Source organism: Varroa destructor, unplaced genomic scaffold (genome assembly GCF_002443255.2).
Source record: "Varroa destructor unplaced genomic scaffold, Vdes_3.0 BEIS01000004.1, whole genome shotgun sequence".
Taxonomy (NCBI): Eukaryota; Metazoa; Arthropoda; class Arachnida; order Mesostigmata; family Varroidae; genus Varroa; species Varroa destructor.
In genome coordinates, this window is record NW_019211457.1 from 18,724,217 (window position 1) to 18,742,255 (window position 18,039).

General features: G+C 40.5%; 1 protein-coding gene and 1 long non-coding RNA gene across 4 annotated transcripts in view; one reads left to right on the forward strand and one right to left on the reverse strand.

Moving 5' to 3' along the window:
* The first annotated feature begins 2,073 nt into the window (after nucleotides 1–2,073).
* On the forward strand, nucleotides 2,074–8,594 carry LOC147755926 (uncharacterized). The gene is made up of 3 exons (XR_015327371.1): nucleotides 2,074–2,455; nucleotides 3,043–3,238; nucleotides 7,998–8,594. It is a non-coding gene; the product is annotated as an uncharacterized LOC147755926 (long non-coding RNA).
* A 1,562-nt stretch (nucleotides 8,595–10,156) lies between these two features.
* LOC111249353 (serine/threonine-protein kinase PLK2-like) overlaps nucleotides 10,157–18,039 on the reverse strand; it is a 130,964-nt gene continuing 123,081 nt past the window's right edge. For all 3 annotated transcript variants that reach the window (XM_022803117.2, XM_022803118.2, XM_086988462.1), the window contains 8 exons: nucleotides 17,571–17,707; nucleotides 17,203–17,351; nucleotides 16,841–16,964; nucleotides 16,585–16,662; nucleotides 15,941–16,106; nucleotides 15,583–15,712; nucleotides 15,102–15,221; nucleotides 10,157–14,463 (listed from right to left, as the gene is read on the reverse strand). In XM_022803117.2, the coding sequence (XP_022658852.1) occupies nucleotides 14,248–14,463; nucleotides 15,102–15,221; nucleotides 15,583–15,712; nucleotides 15,941–16,106; nucleotides 16,585–16,662; nucleotides 16,841–16,964; nucleotides 17,203–17,351; nucleotides 17,571–17,707 (1,120 nt within the window). In that variant the 3' untranslated portion in view covers nucleotides 10,157–14,247. The remainder of the gene's footprint in view (nucleotides 14,464–15,101; nucleotides 15,222–15,582; nucleotides 15,713–15,940; nucleotides 16,107–16,584; nucleotides 16,663–16,840; nucleotides 16,965–17,202; nucleotides 17,352–17,570; nucleotides 17,708–18,039) is intronic.

Here is an 18,039-nt window from a genome sequence, read left to right on the forward strand (position 1 = left end):
AATGTAAACAGATATTTGGAAACGTTTCTTTTCATTCTTCAAAAAGATTTCTTCTTGAAAGAGATTGAAATCTTCTGCGAGAAAATAAAATATTCATATTCATAACCATGCCTGAGATAGTGGCTGCTGTAATCGGAGGTTTGGCTTTTTAATCTCTCGGTCTTTCAATTGTACCTATAACAAATTCATTATTTATATTTCAATTATTTATATTTATTATAATATATTTATATTATTATAAGAAGCTACTGGACTCAGTAAAACAAACATTAGTATTTGCAAACTGCAACCCGCTTCATATTGGTCAGCCATTGACAACAGCCAGCGGCGACCCTTCCAGAGAGGCCATTTTTGTGAACTCAACTATAACACAATAGATTTTTCAGGGTGTTCATGAAGTAACTTGTTTACCATGGTTGACTCAGAAAAACGTGAACAGAAGCACCTGGATAAAACTATCCTTGACTAATAACAGGGCCTTCTCTTATTGATAATCGATTTTTGACTAGTTTGCCTCATTGCTCAGACCATAAGGCAACCCCAGTCCCTGACTTAGCCCGCTGATTATAAGGCAAACATTTCTATACATATGAGCGAGAATTGGTGGTATATCTAAGTTATTCAATTGAACTAAATCACCGATTAAGGTCAATAGTGCATCCGAAGGGCAAATCAAGTGACCAGCTTTTACTTCGAACAGGGTAACTATTTAAATCAATTTAAAACAATTTAAATTAAAATAAAGAAGAATTTTATTGTGCTTCAATCTTTTCAATCATTTCTAAATTCTTATTTTCTTAGCGCAACATGAGCCTTGGGGCTGTGTGGTATCCCAGCGGTGTGTCGGCGAACGCTTTTTGCTTCAATGGGCAAAGAAGATGGTGGTTTTCATGCGGCACCAATAGTATGGTCAGTTCTATTTAAAATTATATGATTTTGTGTTCTCAAAGTCAGTCTGATACGAACTACAAGTTAAAAAATGTTCCTATAGTTAGTTACATGAAGGATCACAGATAGGCTTCTAAACGTCGCAGGAGTTAACATAGATTAGATTAGATTAGGAAACATGTATTGCTACCGATTTGTTACAAATGTTGCATTGCAATGTGGTGTAGATAGAATTTTTTTATATTCTCACCCTGTATCTAAATTGAGACCACAATTTAGATTTGGATCAAGTGTGCCATAGACTTTTGTCAATCTTTAAGAATACCCAAGTTCGTAGTGACGAGATGATCGTGACCCAACCGAATTTATATTTATATGGGGAGTCCGTGAGCTTCGCAACGTATCAGGTTGAATGTAGCTTTCTTGTCGGCTAGGTAAACGGTTTTTCATTCCGCTACGGATGCCCTTTCACGCTAGAACAAATAGGAAAACCTACGCAGACTTGCGAGCTATCAAAATCAGGACAAAGTCTTCAGGAGCTTCCTTCATGCCCCATTGGTGCAGGTAGACGCAACCTACATTATGATCAGAGAATAAGTTCTAGGGCAAAGTCTATTGTGTATTATAATTGCCCGTTCGATCATATTGTCATGATAGCTGTTTTCCAACCCGATTTCCAAAGACATTAAACATTTGCAGTCTTATATTGAACAGCTGTCAGCGAAACGTAACACCTAGTGTGTTACGTATCTGGTATGCAACTAAGAGCGCTGAAGCTCATAAAGTATCTCATACGAAACGTATAATATGTGCGTAACACTTGCGCATGTTCGTAACTAATTATCGATCACCATTGCTTGTCTTCCCCGAAGATAACCTATACCTCTCAGATGAACTCACATTCAGTAATCAGAAGTACACCGCTTTCTCTGTATGGTATATTTTGAAGCCATCGCTAATAGAACATTTAAAGTCTATATAAACGATTGTTGTTTTTACTTCGGGATAATGTATGAATAATCAGAGTTGAGGAACAAAAATTCAAATATAAAAAATATGTCAAAAAATCACATTCAAGCAAGAGTTCGTATCAAAAATCTACTAGTGTTTTTCATTGCTTTCTTCATGCAATTATTCGTAAAGACAGATTTAAAAAACTGAGTGTTAACGTGAACGAACTATAATAATCTTGCCTGACAAATGCTAGTATAGGTTGGCAATATTTCGAATCGACCTATACAATCAAAAATGGATTTTCGAACTGGACGTGTGGTAAGCAGAATGAGGTAAGTTGCCGTTTACCAACAGTGGACCTCGATGCGCCGGGTCGGTTCTGAATCAAGCTCCGACCCCATTGACTTGAAGTTATTGTACCTATAGTTTTGGCAGCCTAACGTGCATGGCATTTTCTCGCAAGTTCTCAGCTAACTGTTGAAAATCGAATTATAAGTAGACGACAGTCCGCGAACTCTCCGTCTTCTTCAACTTGCGCCTAGGTTCAGACTACGATGGCGTGTGAAGTGCTTCGTTGCAAGTCGCCTTATGTCGATTAACCTAAAGAACTTTGGTACGCATTTTTATTGGAACTTGTCTCATCTTAAACGTACAGTGTCAGGAATTGATTAGAATCTAAGATTTGTTGCATGCGGTTGGACGGAATAATCATGTTATATGAATGCTAGATAACTTTAACAATCGGATTACTTAGAATGTGTGATGCCGATCTACAAACATTTGGGAAATACTCGACACAACAATTCCTGCCACAGGGTAATATCCTTGCGAATCCAGCGAAACACAGCCGGAATTAGGGGGCATTGGGCGTCCGGCTAGTATCCTTCAAATTACTTCAAATATCGATCCAGTCTAAATAGCGACAGAACATATGCGTACCGACCAGTGCACTTAAAGATAGATTTGTTGCTACCACGATTTATAGTGTGTATATAAGCTTAGCTGCATATATATATAACATACATGTATTTCCAAACCGCCAAAGCTGTTCGATTTAGTGTTAGTCATATTCAAAAAATTGCAGACAAAAACAATCAGTAACACATGAAACTCATCTCTCCTTTGCCTCGAAGCGTGTCGCATAGTGCATAACCAAAATGAAAGATACACAGCGATACCAACTGTTGTGTTTGTCGTTAGCGGTTTTTTCATTTAGGTGGCGTGGCATATTACCGTAAAAGGTTCGGACCTATGGGGCGACCACGTACGACGTGTCAGCTGGCCAGGATTAGCATCGTCGAAGAACAGGAGCGGGGGTTGGGACCTGCATACCACGTTACGTCGCAGGAGCAGCTAAACATACGCAAGTGAGACCTGCGATTGCTGCTGTAGCTCCGTAAGTAAACGAGCCGACGGGCAAAGTATTTGGTAAATTGCCCCGCCGGTCCAGTTCTCTGGACCGGCGGGGCAATTTACCTAATTCCGGATTCTGACAAGAGACAGCTACTTCAGTGTTGAGGTGAGGGGGAAATGAGTTGTTCCGGATAACCTGCCCTAAACGCCCATCCAAATGATACCAGCAAACGTCCATTTTGCTCGATCTGATATCAAAGAATACCGTCGAGACAAAGAAAAACCCACCAACCTTATACTGTTTTGCCGTTTTTCTGCTTGCTGCGGTCGTCAAAATAATAAAATACAGATGATTTTTTTAAAGCCACGAGGAAAATTTCGAGCCTCGAAAAGGGGTCGAAGACAAAGAAAGAACTTTAAAAAAGTTGGACAGAAAGTGAACTCTCTGTTTTTCCTTAATATGCGTAAACGATTATTTTGAGCAAATGAGCAAATTCAGCTGAAGGTCAGCCAAGAATATACAAAGCATTAGTGAAAGTAGAAGGCGCTGGCTTTCTCCCGCTTTTACACATATCAAGGAACGACTTTTAACTTATAGGCATTAGTCGAAAAACCATAATTGACCTAAGCACCCGACGAAAACACATCAATACTGTAGTTTGCATTAAAGGCAAACCTATCTAAAACATGTAAGGATCATTGCATTTTAAGACCGGCAAGGCTAGGTACACAAATTGACACCTCCTTTACAGCGTCTGAGCCAAGAGGCGATTAGATGTAGGCATACTGTTGAATTTGAATAGCAGCCGAAATAGGCTAACGGCGTTCAAGTTAAAAGTTTCTTCCAGTTTGCATAGGATTTAATAAATGGCAGCTATATGCTATCAAGCTTTAACGGTACAGTGTATTCTTTAGTTTGCCCTTATAGATAAATCCTGAGCGCAATTACATACTTGCCCATTTATATGTATGAATCTCCACCATTTTTTCTTTTCTTTCCGCCTGTTCATTGGTCTGTCCCGGTAGTCGCCGCTGTAGAGCTCCGCTTCAGCTGCTTCAATTATAGAGTGAGTTCTGGTTTGCATGAAGTTATGATGAAGAAGCATGATGTTGTAAGCATGCGATAACATAGTGTTGGTTATTCAAACTATTCGAAGGTAAGGTCGTACAAATAACGACGCGTACAGATATCTAAAAATTAGCAAACTTAACATGTATAAAACTTTTTAATAAAGTACTACTCAAGAATTGAGAAATGTATTTCTAGCTACGTTAAAGGCTAAAAACCCTAGCTAAGGCATCGTTATTGCCTGCGCATGTCCCGCCATGGATACTAAAACGCCTATACACATATTTACTTAAGTAAGACTATTCAAATAGGTGTCACAATGCTAGACGTAAACAACGCGACAGTAACACAGTATGGGCAAACGCGCAGCACTCTCTGAGTATCTACCATTGGCAAGAGGTCAAACTTCGACATAATGGCAACATCGAGCAGTAGAGCTGCAATGGAATTGCTATAAAGCACGCAGACACAACTCCGCAATATTCATTATTCTAGTATCAGTCAGAAAGTCTGATTCTATCTGGATGCTCCTTATTACTAAAGAACAGGAAAAGAATACAAGATTTCTACGTTTGATGAATAATAATAATAAAAATAATGATCAATCGTATGGCACTCTCAGTTCTGTAGCAGCGAACGTCATACAGTAAACGATCTCTCCGGAAAAACAATTTTTTTTTTCTAATAACGAACTGGTTTTTTGTAGAGTGGTTGTGATAAACGATGCCTTCTATGTTCTTACGCTCATTAGATACTTTACCCGACTATGTTGATAGCTTTATTTTTACTCCGTGTTCATGCTTCCTCGGAGTTGGTTAATACAATACGATATTTTTTTTTTATAAAAAAAACTTAATAGTGACGCAACTTATTGCGCAACACAACAACTGCTATTTTGCGAGTCAACCCTTGCCTGCAATGCGCTAGGCCATCGTAGGCTTAGACGGATCCGCTGAGTGATATGAAGCGAACTACGAGGTATGTAAGGTAAACAAAATTCGCGAACCAAAGAACAAGAGAGAGAGCAAAGCTGTTTCGTAAGATGGCGACGATCTCAGGTGTTGAAGCTAAATAACACGCTCAGAAAGTTTGCCTAATGCTGATAATGATCTAAGTTCTATTAGAATTTGCAGTTTAAGCGATACGCGAAAAATGAGAAGTTGCGATATTCTGCCTGTTTTTAATATTGCTTTCAAAAATGAATCGGGTAATTAACAGAGCAAAGAAGTCATGCAGCCCAGTGGCTATTATTACCTATGTAATAGGGAGAAATATACTGTTGAAACATTATAGAGTAACTGGAAGTTTTCCTTAGCAAGCTCACTTGAGATCATTTAATTACCTAGGTGGACAGCATATCACCGGCAAGGTGAGAACATCCCAGAGGATGGATCCTTACGATACAAACCGGATATTAAATTTCCCAATCTCTTATTGTGCCGATTACAAACAAAAGTATAGCAATAAACGGTTGATAGGAACCAAAATATTTCGGCCGTAAACCGACCACAGTCAGGCAAGCGGGTCTACCAATAAGAAGCTTTCAAAGATAAATATAAACCATGCAAGAAACTGCAGAACCTGCTCTCCGTCTTATTGCCGTATGTCAAATCCTACTTCGTAGTACCCTAGTTACTTAAAAGATAATCAGGGATCATTACGTTTTTGCCTATGGCACGCTCAAAGAGGGGTCCGTACACGACGTTTCCCAATTCCGCTAGGCAAACCACACGACTAAATTCCACGCAAAGGATTCTTGCCGAAATGTTTTTAAGTTACTACTGCAAATTCTCACTTTCTATTTTTCTTCAGCTGAACGATACGAGAAACTACTGGCATATCCTTGCACATTATCGCATAGACCTGCAGATTTGGCACTTCTTAACAAGAAAAGGATGCTTATCAGCTGGTGTCGGACACCGATATTGAACAAGATACCACCGACAGACTAAACAGAACCTCTACTCCGCTACACAACAGGGTTGTTGGTGAGCAATAAAAAAGATAGGTACAGATGCTGCAAGGCCGTATTCTGTTTCCTGATTGTTTTTCCGCGCAGAGAAAAATAAGTATATTTGTGTCCCCTCGCATGCTGTTCTAGGTCAGCATGTGCGTTCTAGAAAAAACACAGGCTGGGCCTTGTTTTCGTAAAACCACCTTCGCGCTTCCGCCTCCTGCGGTTGAACGATCTTGAAAAAGGGGGGTCATGAGGAAACCAAAACGCTGGCAGGGCCGTACATCTAAACAAGTACTAATCAAAATGAATCCTACCAGTCCCGCACATCCTGTGACAGTAGGGAGAATCATTTGGTTTCTGACCCAAGGGCTAAAGGAACTTATAGATGTAAGTGAATTATGGGAAGTAATCATATTTTTGCACACGAAATGTACGTTGATTATTTTAAGTTTCAATATAAGTATTGCCTTAAATGTGTGGGCCTTATCGTTGTCATCACTTGATATTTATAGGTCAAGTAGGAGATACGAAGTTATATAGCGATGGAACTTTACGGGCCGCATTTCTAAGGTACATATGTGTCATCTAAAGTTATATGAATATATACACCCTGCAAAGCGCCATATTAATTCGTCGGTTGATTTGGCAAGCAAAATTTGCTTTTCAGACTATTGGAGGTGAGCTTATATGGGCTATTTTTTTTAACATTCGTTGAACTATAAAGAAATGACTTTCTCTTCTTCTGCTTCAGTACCAAATATTTCGAACAAGCTGAAAGTCAATTACATGAGTAACTTGGATTATTACACTGAGTAATATCGCATGAACGCATTGAACGACGGCTCCTGAATTTTAGTCGTATGTAAAACAGGAAGCTATCCAACGCTAGCTTAATAAAGAAAATCTGAGGCTCCAGACTCAATCCGTTAAGCTAGTGATCGAACGCTGCTTGCGATCATCAGCAGAGCAAAAAAACTGCGATAACCCTATTGCCGTTAGGCCCAAGCAAATAGGCGTATTTTATTCATATTTTTCCAAAACCAATTCGTCGCGCTACGTTGTAACATAGACCACTGGCAGATTTGAACAGAAACACGGTAGGGGACTCCGCACATCTGCTTCGTGTACACCTTCTATAGGATGTTTTTATTGAACTAATCTGCTGTTATTAAGCAATGATTTCTAACCGCTGAACATTCCTGTTATCAGGCATCATGTCATAGGTGCGATCTGACCGTTTCTAATTGGATGGCTGTTTGTTCTGTGGAAATGTTACACGAATCGAAGCACTGACCGAATACGTCTGCCTAGCTTGATTTCGACAAGAGGTTCAACTACTTGTGGCCAAGACAATTTTCCGGATTGAATCCGAAAACACACAAATCGACCACCATAAATGTGAAAGTATTCATTCTAATGAAAAACATACTAGTGTTAATGTTTTACACATTTGCATCAGTCTATTGACAATAGTTATGTGCTTTTAACATGAAGAACAGCTTCAATGAAATTTTGCCAAACGTATGCACATAACATTTGTCCGAATCTATAACAGGTTGTACATTGGGCCTCATGTACACATTATGTTCACAGTACCTATTTAGAATGGTGTTGTTCTTTCGATCGAATTAGAGTCGATCTAATTAAAGCTGGCTAAAGTTTGTACTCGTCAAACTACGCATACGCCACATTGGGCGAAAAAGCTATCGATATGTAAACCTCTCCAGTATGTACAGAGGAATGTATTTGTGTCTGCTTGAACATTTTCCGTTGCAGTGGCGACCCCGGGCCCACCCACTTCGATTAGTCTAGGACAACGGTTGCCTGCTAAACGCGCCCCAGTGCTGATGCAACTTGTGAAGGGAAAATTTGGCGTCTGCGGATTCTACCTGAGAAGGTGCCAAGCGAAGGAACCGTACTAGCTATAGTAGTGACGGAGGCAGTCGGTAGCATGGGGCTAAGGGCTATCAGAATGAAAAGCTTCTGCTACTACTGCGTTCAACAGTTACCAACAACCAAGAGAAAACATCCTTTCGAGATACACTTTAAGCAATATGGGGAAAACTCTACAGGAGCAATTGACAGGGCAGCTATGGAAAAGTAAGCTGGTAAACTTGAAGAGGAAGCCCATAGAAGAAGCTGCACAAATAAAAGATGGAAATTAATATTCGCTAATTGTAGGACTAAGTTGTTAAAGACTGGGATGTTATAAAGAAAATTGCGTCACGCTGTAACGCTGATGATAAAGACCATTGATTAGATGTAAGTGTTGCGTCTGGTACTAGGTATTCGCAAAATGAAGACCCGATGCTTCCGTAAACACCATTGAAATGCTGAGAGAAATGGAAACAGGCGAAATGGGCAGCCGATACAGCTGAGTATGAATTGTAACATAGAACATTGTAGAAAAAATATATCCGTCTTATCGTCGATAACGCGCGCCTATGTTGATAAACATATCTCGATTAGTAGGCACGTATACCCTAACAGCGAGTTACTATTTTTCTGGGCATTACGAACATGTATATATATATATATATATACATGTATAGATTTAGACTGTTAGCATGCGAGACGTGCACTAAAAAGCTCCATGTGGAAAAGAACAGAGATCAACTTTTCATATGGTTGTACACTAGGACATATTTGACGTTACTTAAAAAAAAAAAAGGTGTTTTTAGTTTCGAAAGTAATGTAAGAGAGGGGTTTCTCATCGCCTACTAAAAGTATTAAATAATAAATTGCGTATTAACCTTACTGTAGTGATTCTATCACAGTATGCTATGAAATTTATTAGCGTAGTATTATATTGTAAGAGCTTTATGGGTGCCGGCGAAGCAATGACGGCATAATTATGGAACATTAAAGCGGACTGGGAAGAGTCAAAGCTCCGTCGAAAAGGCTGAACAACCAACTTAGTTTATCGCGGTGGCCTGTTGCGGAAGTACGTTCACGTTTTTAGTTCACAGCGTAACATAGAGCCCTCGGCCACTCAACCGGAAACAATCCTACGCCGATGCCTAGGTCCCCTCGAGTTGCCCAAGTAGCCGATTCTGCAGAAAGCTTCTCAGCCATGCGGCGTTTTATTTACGCAGAAAAGCAGAATTGCAGGCTGAGTCAACGCCTTTACGATCAAGTCAACTTCAACATTACTACCTGCCTCTTTTTCTCCCCTCCACTACCTACCGTTTCAAGCAATTGACGCGTCTACATTTATTTGCTTTGTTGTATGAAATATACACGACCAAAGTTCAAATTTAGCGGCTTTTTAAACATCCATCGAGCTTTCTCACATCGTGCAAAAACAAAGAATAACTGTAATACGCTTCACACGACTTTATTTTCACTCGGCTACCGTATATTACTGCGCGGTTCACTATTTAAATCTAAAATCGCAAGTATTTAAGTTTAGGTGATCTAGAGACGACTGTGTTACATATATGTATTTATGTAAAACGCTTGTAAAGAGCAGTAAATAAATACCCAAGCCTTTCTACCCATTGACATTTTGGTACTCGTTATAATATTTCCTTGCCGTTACGGCGATTGGCCTGTTCACGAGAATCGACTACTGACAACCGCGCTTTCAAGAATGTTTTCTATGACAGGTCTCGGATCCGCTAAGGATCGACAAAAAACCAAGACTGAAGGGTAAAAACTGATGTGGGGCAAAGATGATATCGAAACATCTGACCTTCATCACGTGTTGGCATGTTACAAGCCCAGATTTATATGCGAACTATGTGAAACATGGACCGTTAAGTGTAAGTGTCCAAGTGGCGAAATCTATTAGAAGTGAAATGAAATGGCTGTAATAAGATGACGGAGAAGAGACAATTGAGCACTATGCATCAACGCACTCTCTGTTAGCTAGCTTACAATAGCGGCACTATACGTAGCACTATCTAATCTTCTAAACGAAATACACAAAATCACTCGGTTCTGTGTTGAGTACAAAAGTTTATTTACAGTAACCACTCTGAATTTCTTAATGACTAAAGTCGTTGAGAAGGCCGGACTGTCGCCGATGAGGGCCAACAGTACGATATAGCTGCTAAGGGTATGCCTATTGCCTGCTATGTACACAATACACGTTTACCTGCGGTGCATCTGTTATACGCGAACGTTCCGCACATTTTGTCTCTGTTTTCATTTCCGCTCATCTTATTCGTACACCTTCACTGTTGTATTCTAATTCCTTAATTTCGAATAGACGACGTACCTCATCTCGTCAAATTATCGCAGTAACCCGAATTGGAACAGTCGCGACGAACGTTCAACGTCGTCCAACGTCTTGTATCAATACGAAATTTGCCATTTCTTATTCTCCGTTATATAATTATGTCTACAATATTTCGTTGGCACCTTTGTAGAAAATTACACTCCCAACGTTCTGTCATCCTGCTTTTATAGCAGTTAACATATCATGATTACAGTCAATCAACCGATTAATCAATCAGCCAGTCAGCCTTCAGTTACGCGTTATATCCGTAATGGCTATATATATATATATATATATATATAGCCATTACGAACATATTATATATAATACTTATTTATATATACGTTATACTTATATACTTATTTATATATGCCTTAATAATGTCCGCCATGATCAGTGATCGAGAATGATATCAGCTGCTGTGATGCTCGATAGCGATTATGTATGTAATGCGCGCAACGAGTGAAGGTAGACATCGACCTCGAAACTGTCACCCACCCAATTTCTCTCTTTGCACGAGCCTGGGTTCTATTCCCTTTCCTCTCTATAATATTTGGGGAGTCTTAGGTTATGATTGCGTCTAGAGCTCATCGCGTCAGTCGTCCTCCTGCTGCAGCTGGGGGTTCGCTGCATTTTCCGCTTCGTAAATGGCGTCCGTCCACTGTACTAATGAGACGGCTATGGTGGCACATGGCACGTTTCACCCTCTTCAGGACCCTACGCTTGCTCCCGTACTAAATTTTCCCTCTTTCCAGCTGTGCTGCTTGCAGCAAACGACCACAGCATGTCGCGTCTTTTCTCCAGTCGTTTACTATACACAGCTCTAAGGACACTGAAACGTCATAATCTGACAAATATGCCTGATCGGAGGTTCTCTAGTAACCTCGAACATTGTGACGTTATTTGTTAGAAGGTGGGTTGAAAAGAAATTATTGTCCTATTGACTTTCCTGAGTTTTTTTCGTGGAAGGTGGTACCGCTTAGCTCTAGTAACCCGGCATCAAGCAATAATGCCCGTAGCACCAAAGGGGGCGAATTTGTAACTTTATATATTTCGGTAAGAAGTGTAACCTTATTCACTTTACTCAAAACGTATCTAAAGTTCATGGATTCAAATCGTCAAAAAAGTCGCCACGTTAAAGTTGGCAGTCGAACCCCAAATCTAATTATTTTGGGTCCGCGGGCACCAGAGAAAACTCCCCCTATGTAACCGTAATTTTTATCATGCAACACCTTCTGAGTAAAGCAGTTGTACGAAATTCATCTGCGTATTAAACATGAAACGAATTGATAGCCCGGATATTCTCACCCTTTTTTCTTCGCTTTAATCTACTGTTTATAAGGAGTTTATTTGTGTACTCTATTATTCGGACAACGGACGCGAGTCACTAACAATCATGGTCTGCATTAATTTTAACTAACAGGTACACTACAAGCCTGACTTGTTTGTAGCTTTATAACTGACCCAATTCTATACTTTTCAACAAAAAGTACCTGCCTTCCAGACCGGCACCAGCACCGATTATTGAAGCTACTAGAACAGTCATACTTTTCGAGCCTTAAAATGGTTGTGTCAACGTAATACACCCGCAAAAAAGTGATTGGCCATTTCAGCGCGGCCGATGCTACTTAACGCAGTTCCGAAATGTCTTGTTCTCCTTGTCTGGCTGTGTGAAAAAGCTCTAGATAAGGATACCTTGCGCACGACTGCCACAGCCAATAGCCGCTGTCTTCACCCAAAGCCTTATTATATCCGTGCATTGTTGCGCGTGTCCATGTCATCGTACGCGTTATTTCCCTCTCAGTGGCCAGTTTGTTTGTGGCAACACCCCGGGCGAGCACGAAACACGACAAGGTGCCTCAAAAAATTGCAAATGTCTTCTGCTCGGACGGGTGCCCTGACCTCATGGACATGTATGTGACAGTGTCCCTGTCTCAAAAAAAAAGGACACCAACGTGAAAAATGATGGTGACGGGAAAATTTTGATGCTGTCTGACGGCACTTAGTCCGTTGTCGTCTAATTCGATCAGGCGCCTTTCACGGTAATTCGCAGGGCCGTTTTACTGAGTCTGTGGCATCGGTTACTCGGGGAAACCGAGCCAAGATCATAAATGACTCGAATATCTAAAAGATTGAACAGCGGCGGCGAATGGTAACGACGACAACAGCGGTGCGGTGACCGTCTTCAATTCACAAGCGCGCCCCAAACTTGTGTTGAAAATGTTACCCCTCCACGCAGTGTGCTGTTAAAAAACAAAACACATCATATACATTCCTATCATATACTGCTTGTACAGTAACTGGATATAATATAATAGTAATTAATATAGTAGTACTTATTATATAAAACGAACATATCTATATTTATACGTAAGGGTATACGATCGCCGCTTGTAAACACGCTTATATAAGTGTTTGACTTGTCTTAGTCGTGTTTGGGACAAGGCATCAAGTAGAACAGGATGACGCCCCTAGTCTTTAGTAAATATATGGCGATTGATTAATTCTACTAGTAACCGGTCCGCTAATAGAACCATTCTGTAGAAACAATTATAAGAGATAAAAAAAAAATGTTACGTGTCACCTTTGCCTTCAAGGGTTCTTGCCTTGACAATCGTTTAGTTTTTGCAAGCAGAGGGCTAAAAAGGAGTTCACCGAGAAGAAGTGCTTCCGAGGTCCCCAGAGGAGGACTACGGGCATCCAACCGAAATGTCTCCACGTTTTCCATCACTAAGACACCGTTCTCAATAGCGTTCAATCAATCAGGCCTATGTCGCTGTATTCTTCTACAATCGAACGTCGATGCCTTCAGTCATTTGCTAACAACCAGTTCATCAATTTTCTATAAGGCTAACCGGTTAGATAAGACGAATTACTTAAAGATAACGACATTATAAATTAAGTCGTCTCAAACAAGAGGTAAAAACAGTTCACTCGGCTAATGTAGAGTTGGGTAATTCTCGATTAGTACTGCAACCAAGACAAAAATGTAATTACTTCAGGATAAGGCTATGAACTTGATTGAGGGCGTAAGAGTACGGTGGGGAAGGGGGAAACGTTCAGCGGCGTCTGCTCTAACAAAACGATTTCCATTGACCTATCGGCATCCTCTCTCTTCCTTGGTATCAATCACTATAGTTTACAGTCAATCGCAGCTGTACGGCAAAATTTCATTCCATAGCATCGGCGTAATCTTGACATAATCTTAACGTCTCACCACGGCAAGTATGGCAGGCATAGTTGCGTACGTTTTGTTATTTGATAGGCTGATATTTCTATACCAACAATATGTTTAGTCTAAACGCCTTTGTCTAGAATGAACATATTGAGTCTGCCCAGTTCATAGTTGCCTACACGCCTCATCATAATCGACAGGACTATCGGCTACGGTACGTTGAGATCGGAGGCTCTGTGCTTATTGCAAGGCTTATCCTAATCGATTAAGTCGTCTTTCTTCATCAGCAAGGTCTGCGGGGTTCGCCCGCGCTGTCTGGCAGTCATTACGTAGGCACCGCTGTCGAGCATTGTCGGCCCGGATTTAACTGGACCCCGCGTTTCAAGGTACTTCAAATACTTCTAGGCAGGCACATGGCTCAGGGGCACGGGCAGATCCACACAATATGGGGCAGCTTAGCGCGGTGATGTCAGCAGAGTAATCATAATCAGAATTAACAGCAGCAGCATAATCGTCACTTAACGACGGGAAAACCTGCTTGCATGCCAGAATGGCACAGTTTGTTTGTTGCTCTTACAAATCACTAATACGTATTCCACGATCCGACAATATCTGGGACGCTTCCTCATTCAGACCTGTTGTTGTTGTTGAATTTTTATTAGGTCCTGCAGTGTGTTTAAGGCGTACTGGATACGCGATCGTATGGCAGGTGAGCAACCGACACGGGCCAGCTCATTGAGAGAGTACGTCATGCCTTTACGCTCTTCGTTGATGTACATAAGCAGGGGTTCCGAAGGCCTCTCACAATTTACCACCATTTTCGTATGGTCTGAGAGAAAATTCACCTAAAAAGCAAAGGCCACAGTCACGATAAATCTCTCTTTAAGCGTAAGCAAAAACATAAGAATAAATATATTAGTGAAACAAAATTAAGGAAAAGTCTGTCTCATTATGTAAACAACAGTAACGCGTTACCCCGCAGAATGCATTCAGGTTATAATATTGGAGCACATGCTAGCTTGAGTGAGTGCCTGATGTAAGCAATTGTAAAGTAATGGGTGCATCGATCATTTCTGATTGAAAGGACTCCGACAAAACACAGGCTAGAAGCGAGTTAAAGTAATCAAGAGTATTTTTTTTTTCATTTTTATAGTTTGTTCTAGCTAATTCGGACTTCCCTCCGCTGAAAGTCTGCCCGAAATAGGCCTTGTAGTGGTTTCTTCAACAGATCTATGAAACGACAAAGCAAGCATCTATTAGTTCTAATAATAAATCCGTATGCCCCTTAATACTTTATTACTATCGAGTTATAATTTTTGTCAATGCTAAGATTTGCCAACATGCGTATTTCTTATGGTTACCATTGCATCGCACTCAAATATATCCGCATTGACCGCCTAGATTAGGTAGCTTCTTGGTCGATGGTTTATTGTCATAGGGAACGGGGTTGAGTGTAACGAAATCCGTGCAACTTGCTGATTACCTGTAACGTCGAGCAGGACAATTGCATGACAATTGCTTGGTTAGTCCTGACCCAGCGTTTCATCGTCGGAATACACTGTTTCCGCCGCATTGCTTCTTGTTGCATCTCCAGGTCACCGCCCTGCAATTGATAACAATCATGAACACTGTTTCTCTAAACACATAAACGTGCACCTTTCGAAATAGGCGTAAGGACGCAAGGAGACACGGACGTCATCGCGCTAACGGGAAACACGTTGATATCATGCGAGAAAGACTATACACTCAACGTAACGAAATATATAACAAGGGTAAAACGTTTCTATCATTAAACGAATACACGTCCACATTAGGAGCGCTGACAAGGTTATTAGAGAAAAAATTAATGCCCAATGGATAGGTTTAACTAATGGTTTGATACACGGGGTTTTTCCTGGTCATAATAATGATCCTAACATATTACCTAGTTAAAGATGTTTACAGCAGAAACAGATCTTTCTCACCTCATTCAGGTTCTCCTCCATATAATTGGCAAAGTATTTTAGGACATAGAAGCGATCCTCAAGGGTTGGAGGTATCGACGCCGGAGTAAAAACACTTACTTTGCCATTAATGTCATGGTATTCAACTCTCCTGAAAAAAATACGTCATCATTTAGAAAAAAAAATACAATATGCAACCGATTTCATTACCAGATCCCAAGACATTTAAAAACCCGAATTTCGTTGTAATCCATAAAACAAAAAAAAAATATAGGTAGACTCTACTTAGCTGTAAGTTGAAAATGCTTTGACCATGTGTGTATCTATATATAACAGATAATCCGTTTGGTAGTAGGATCGGCGTAATTACAGGACTTACTGTCTATTGGCTGAATAGCTAATTCGGGTAGTGTCGTTGAAAAGGACACCGACTGAATGGTCCGATAGCTGGAAGCCAAAGCCGTATTTGTTCGAGTAGTCGATCCACTTGGTGACGAACGGCACGCAGAGTCCATTTACCGGAGGAGGGTTAACTTCCGAGGCCACTATAATCGACAAGGAAAAGGCCGAAGCCAGTCAAGTACAAACATGGCCCACAGCGATGCCTCTTTACGATCGTCTATGACCACCACTCATAGGTGTTTCCACAACTGACAATATATGCGACAGCCTCGCTGATTCGCAGTAGAATTTTTAGAATCACTACCATCACCCCGCCTCCCTCTCTCTTGAAGCTAGCGTCGATATGAATATGATGTGGTGATCTCCGTAGAGAAGTTACACCAACCGGAATAAGATACATTAAGAACGAGGCGAAGGTTGACCTTACGATACAGGAAAAACGCCATATTAAATTTCTCCTAGGGGAGCTCCTGTAGGGAAGCGTCGCCTAAAACCCCGTTAGCCTGTGATCAGCCTCATCTAACTATTCAAAACGCATTTTTTTCTTTTTGTCCATATTTTTCCGTTTCTCGTTACGAGCAACGTGTCTAAAACATGTCTACGCTTTCTCACTCAACATACCATCGGAGATCTCCTCGACAGCCCTTGCCAACGTCCGGTGTAATAGCATCGTTGTGCCCATCTTGCCTTTTTTCAGACCTGCAAGTAAAAAAACAGTAGGAGATTGTAGGCACGCAACGCACCTTGCATTTAATTAAGGGATGGCTGAATAGATACTAGTCCAATATATAATAACGGCGAAGTTTTTAGTTAGAATAAAGCAGTAATTTTTGATGATAGAGATATTCTAAATATTGTGTTCTTACGTTAAACTTACCGGCTGTATCTGGACAAAGAACAGAGTGAATCCTTTGACGGAAGGCTTGCGGGAACGAACTCTTGCCAAGGCTACTTGCTGGCTGAGGTTTATGCAAAGGCGACCCTGCAGGGCTTCGTGGGGTCTGAAATAGGGCCCATTTATTATTAGTAGGTCATTTTTGAGTAATTTGTAGTAATAGTGTATTTTCTCGAAAAAGCTAGGACTTGATCACTAAAAAACAGTAAGTGCCAAAAACCGCTGTCCTTTGTGGAAAAAGCATTTTCGAAAATCACTGAGTATATAGATAATTTACACTGAACTAAAGAAATCGAAATCGTTGTTAATGTTACTCACAAATAAAGATTCATCAGATATCTTACTTTTGTTCTCTGAGGAGGGGGATCAATGTTGATGTTAGCGACCATAGCCGTCAATTTATTTGTTGCATCGCTTTCCCGATCCGGACTTTTGCTGTAGAAGCGGGGGGCGGAGTAGCAGCAAGTCGGACTGAGTTGTCTGGGATAGTATCCTGAAGAAAGAGAAATAATTAGTTTACATCTCTAAATGAATGATTCACTGATTATAGCGCTATTATAATATCTGCCCATAGTTTACTCAATTACATTAATTTGAACTACGCGATAGACTAAACCGAAGGCAAGACGAGTTAAGAAACGTTCTGCGCAAACAAACATAAAAAGCTTCTTGTATCAAACGGAATATTCTATGTAATATAATATGGACTTACCAGATGTGAAAAATTCATGTGTCAGAATCTGCTCCAGGGTGGGCCTATCTTGAGGTCGCGGACGAAGTAGCCACTGGATTAGCTTCTGAGCAGGCTCCGAAACTCCTTCCGGAATTGTGTAGATATTATTTGTAATTCTATTACAGAAGCCAGAGAATGATGCAGTTATTTAAAATAATTCATAAATGATCGAAATGGGACATTGGAACAGCTTTTTTTTGGTGTTCAAATCATCGCCGATAACTATTAAGGCGCTAACTGGTAAAAAAGAAATTTCAGCCTTAAATGTCTAGTTGAATACAGAAAAAGCATCAACACCGGTAACATAATAACTTGGTTAACATAATTATTCTCAACAATAATTAGATACAACTACATATTGGAGAATTCTGGAGAACTCTTGTTTCCGATAAGCAGACTATTCGTGAACTACAAATGCAACCGTATTTCTATCAGCTGTTTCAAGTAA